We start from the raw sequence: 3,991 nt of genomic DNA, 5'->3' as shown, positions 1-3,991 counted from the left end.
TGATTTGCTGTGCCACGTGGGTCAGCTCCCTGGCCAGGGATTGAACTCGTGCTGCAGTAGCTGTGGATAGCTTCATAGTACTGCGTCTTATGTACTCCCTTGTGCCACCAGGGAGTCCCTATTATAATCTTAAAATCTCTCCAAAAAATTACGTTTCAAAAGTGTGTTTGAACTAGTCTCTCCCCTTTGTTTTCACCATAGGCCACCAAAGTCAGCACAGGAAGCCAAACAAGCACTCCAGAGCCTGCCAGCAATTCCTCAAACAGTGTCAGCTAGCAAGCCTATCTCTGCCTCTATAGGAGCCGCGCTCTCAATTAACCACTCTGTTAAGGCAGTGAGCACATCTTGAAGATGCTCTTCCCTGTGTCTCAAGCTCCATCTCTCAGTCCCCACTCTCTAAATCATTCCATGTTCTCAAAAAGTATTTCCCCTAAGATCACTGTTCCTTCTAGTGCCTTCTCTATTGTCAGTCCTTTGCTCTCCCCTACCCAGGTATAAGTTTGATTATCTGACAGAAACCAGGAAGCCCAGGTTACCAAGCTGGTCCCACCTAACTACCAACCAGGCAAGTGGATAGCAGAGGTCAATAAACATCTTTAAGTTCATAAGTAAAGATCATTTCTTTCAAATGGGGTCTGGGAGCCCACATTCACTCCAGATGACTCATTTTGTTCTCTCCAAACATAGCTCAATCCAGATCCTACGTATATTTCTCATAGCCACCTTTCTCTCTCTCACTCCCCACCTACACTCACCACCTACACACAACTTTTAATTCTTTTACTTATTCAACAAACATTTCTGTAGTAAAAGATAAGTGGGATAAAGAAAGCAATTATAGCAATGACTCAGACAAGGTCTAATCAAAGATAGTAAGGTTTTTAAAACTGGTATAGAATACCTTAAGTATTTATGATTATTATTAATCATATTCATCATCATTAATGGTCACTGTATTCTGTGAGTTTCCAGTCAAGCACACATATGTAGGACCGTAGGTTCAGGACTAGAGAGATGGTGTGGACAATCCCAAATACCACTTTTACAGCTTCGAGCTGTAAAAATGGCAGGATGCCCTTTTTCAACGTGGGAGTGAAATGCCGAAAATGATAATAAAAGGAAATTAAACTGGCAACCATTTGAAGGAATGAATAGAGAAGAAAAAAATTATTACAACATATAGATCCTGCCTTCCCCTCTGACCCTTTTTGTAAAAATCATGGGAAAAGAAAAGGAACATTCCTCCTGAATTTGGTTTCTGGCATCCCAGATAAAAAGAGACCAATTCCAGATGCTTGCCTTTTGAGAAGAAACATTTTAACTGAGTGTGAGTGGGGTGGGGCCCTATTTATGACACAAGAGACCAAGCCCCTCCCCCCTGGTAAGAGAGTGCTGGGCTTACCACCTCCTCCTGTTCCTAAGCTCTGCTCCCACAGCAGGAGGCACTGAGGTATAGCACTTGGCCCAGGAGTTAGGGTCAGCAGTGGTCAGCCCACTTACCAACTGCTGTTTAAAAAAGAAGGCCAGGGATGTCAGAATGAAGGAGAGGAACCCAAAGGGAGATGCCACCATGAGGAGTCAATGAGAGACCTGTGACCACAGAGGCCAGTGGGAGGAGGGGTCGGAAGGATGAATCCTGGAAGATCATCTCCTGTGAGAGAAGTAACAACAGAGCAGCCAGATGCAGTGTCTAGCCCTCACAGGGAAGCATCCATTTCCCAGCCAGAGCCTGAGCCAGAAGAGACACCCACAGCTCCATCAGCATCTAAGACTCAGCAGGGACCTGATACCCAACAGGAGCCTGCTTCTCTGCAAAGACCCCTCACTCAGCAAGAGTCCCCTGCCCACCATGAAGCAGAATCCCAGCAGGAAGCACTAGCTCAAACAAAATCTGCTCGGCAGCAGAAACCTCCTGCCACACAGGAGCCTGCACCACAGCTATCACCTCCCATCCAAGGGGCACCCTTCGCTGAACAGGAAGCTGCCTCACAGGAACCTGAGCCAGGAAAGCAATCTAGAATTCAACAGGAGCCAGAATCTAGAGAATATATTGCCCACCCAAAAGCTGGTCCAGTAGAGCTACTGCCAAGTCAACCAGAAGCTGGATCGACACCTGCAGTCCAGCCTCCACCAGAACCCGAAAAGGAACCACCTGCCCAGACCATATCAAACACCCAAGAAAGGCCAGGACAATCAGACCCAACAGTCCAGCAAATAGCCCCAGCCCAGGGAGCCCCGGGCCAGCAGGAATCTTTGACTGAGAGGGACTTTCTATCAAAATGGCACGAACGATATACACCCCCACGGGACCCAGAGTGGAAGACATTTTTTGAGTGGGTCACAGATTCTGACTCCGAATTAGACAGGAGGTGTCCAGTAGAGACCCATTCACCAGTCATGAGGGATGACACAGAAGTCCCAGAAACGAAGCTGACAGAATCCAAGGGGCGATCTGGCGCTGAAGTACTGTCAGACTGTGCTAGAACATCAGCTCACAGGAAGAAAATAAGCTGGAAGAATCCCAGACACCACCGCCACACAGGTGAGTTTGAACCTGGAGTTGAACCTGAGAGGGTTAGTCATTCCCTCCATGAAGGACTAAGACCTTCAAACTATGGCAGGGTAGCCCAGGGGACCCCTGCAACAGTCCTGACTCCAAGGTCAACAGTCCCAATTTCTAGACGAGGAAGTGGAGACTCAGTGAAGTGAAGGATCTCACCCCAGGCCTGGCAAAGCCAGGACCCCAGCCCAAGGTCTGATTCTGAAACACGACAAACCCAGGGGTCTGGGGTTGACCTGGTTGCTGAGTCCTCACCTGCATACCAGAACTCAGGACAGTAACCCACGAGGCAGAGGTAGGGTGAGAAACAATAGGGTTTACTTACATAGGGGGTGGGAACAGGGAAAGCCCGGAACGAATTTACAGGCCAGGTAGCTTTTGCTGAGTAGAGACCCAGGTCCAAGCTGAAGCCACACGTTGCAGCCTGGCAGCTTCTGCACACCCTGCTCGGAGGCAGCAGTTTATGGCACCCGGATCTCTACTGCCAAAGCCACGGGGCACCCTCCCCACCAGCTTTTAACTCCCCAAAGCCCCAGCTTGGTTCCTTTTTCCCGCCAGCAGGCACTCAGGGTGTGGACTCTGGAAAGTTCCACCTTCCACCATGACTCTGCCTCAAGTGCCACCCGCCAGCCAGAAGGTTGCCTTAGGATTCTTCCCTGGCTAGGGGCTGCCTCCCTGCCGGGGACCTGGGTGCTGCCCTCCTGCCACTGTGTATCCCGAATCCGCTGGGCACAGCCCTGGCTGACACTCCCAGGCAGCGGCCACCCGACGCTGAAGGTGGCACTTACCCTGCTTGAGTTTCTATCCTGACAAGGCAGAAAGTAGAGGCCTTCGAAATCCTCAAGCTCAGGGGCTGGACCCTTGGGCGGGGATGGGATGTGGGCTCCAGCCCCAGGTGGTCGGGCCTGGTTCCCCTCCTCCTCTTCTGGTAGGTGCAAATAGCCTGCCATACAGATGGGGCGGGCGAGTTTCTCCTTGGGGTTGAGGGGTGACCTGTGGATGTAGCCTGAGAGAAAAGTTCGCGGCCCCCGATCCAGGGCGCAGGTAGGCTCGTGAGTCTCAAAGCTGGCAATGGCTGTGTGCGCCCGGAGGCGAGCCACCCTGTGAGGGGCTGGGCTGTCACTCTGAGAAGTGGATTATTAGTGTCTCAGTGCCAAGGCTGGGCCACTGCTGAGATGACGGAAGAAGAAGTTCCACTCTGCTTTAACCCACGCAGAGGCTTTGCTAAGCCGTAAGAAACCCGCGCAAAGAACGCCTTCGTCACATCTCCGGGCCCACGCGGCCCCGAGCACACGCCCTGGAGGCTGTGCGCATGTGCAAGCGAGCTTCTCCGTTTCGCGCCTTTTTCCGGGCCGTTCTCTCTCGACGACCCGCCAGCGACTTGGAGTTAGTGCGCCGGCGCCGAGCATTCTCCTCCCCACCCCCACCCCA

At 51.6% G+C, this 3,991-nt stretch overlaps 1 protein-coding gene across 1 annotated transcript in view; it reads left to right on the top strand.

The window, feature by feature from the left end:
* The window catches only part of CXCL17 (chemokine (C-X-C motif) ligand 17), a 12,484-nt gene extending 11,910 nt beyond the window's left edge, over positions 1-574 (top strand). The window contains exon 4 of the mRNA XM_004694164.2: positions 202-574. Coding sequence (XP_004694221.1) covers positions 202-299 — 98 coding nt within the window. The 3' untranslated portion in view covers positions 300-574. The remainder of the gene's footprint in view (positions 1-201) is intronic.
* The last annotated feature ends 3,417 nt before the right edge of the window (positions 575-3,991 follow it).

The sequence above is a fragment of the Condylura cristata genome, unplaced genomic scaffold, assembly GCF_000260355.1.
Source record: "Condylura cristata isolate star-nosed mole 26May11 unplaced genomic scaffold, ConCri1.0 scaffold00041, whole genome shotgun sequence".
Lineage (NCBI taxonomy): Eukaryota > Metazoa > Chordata > Mammalia > Eulipotyphla > Talpidae > Condylura > Condylura cristata.
This window is presented reverse-complemented; position numbering and strand designations above follow the sequence as displayed.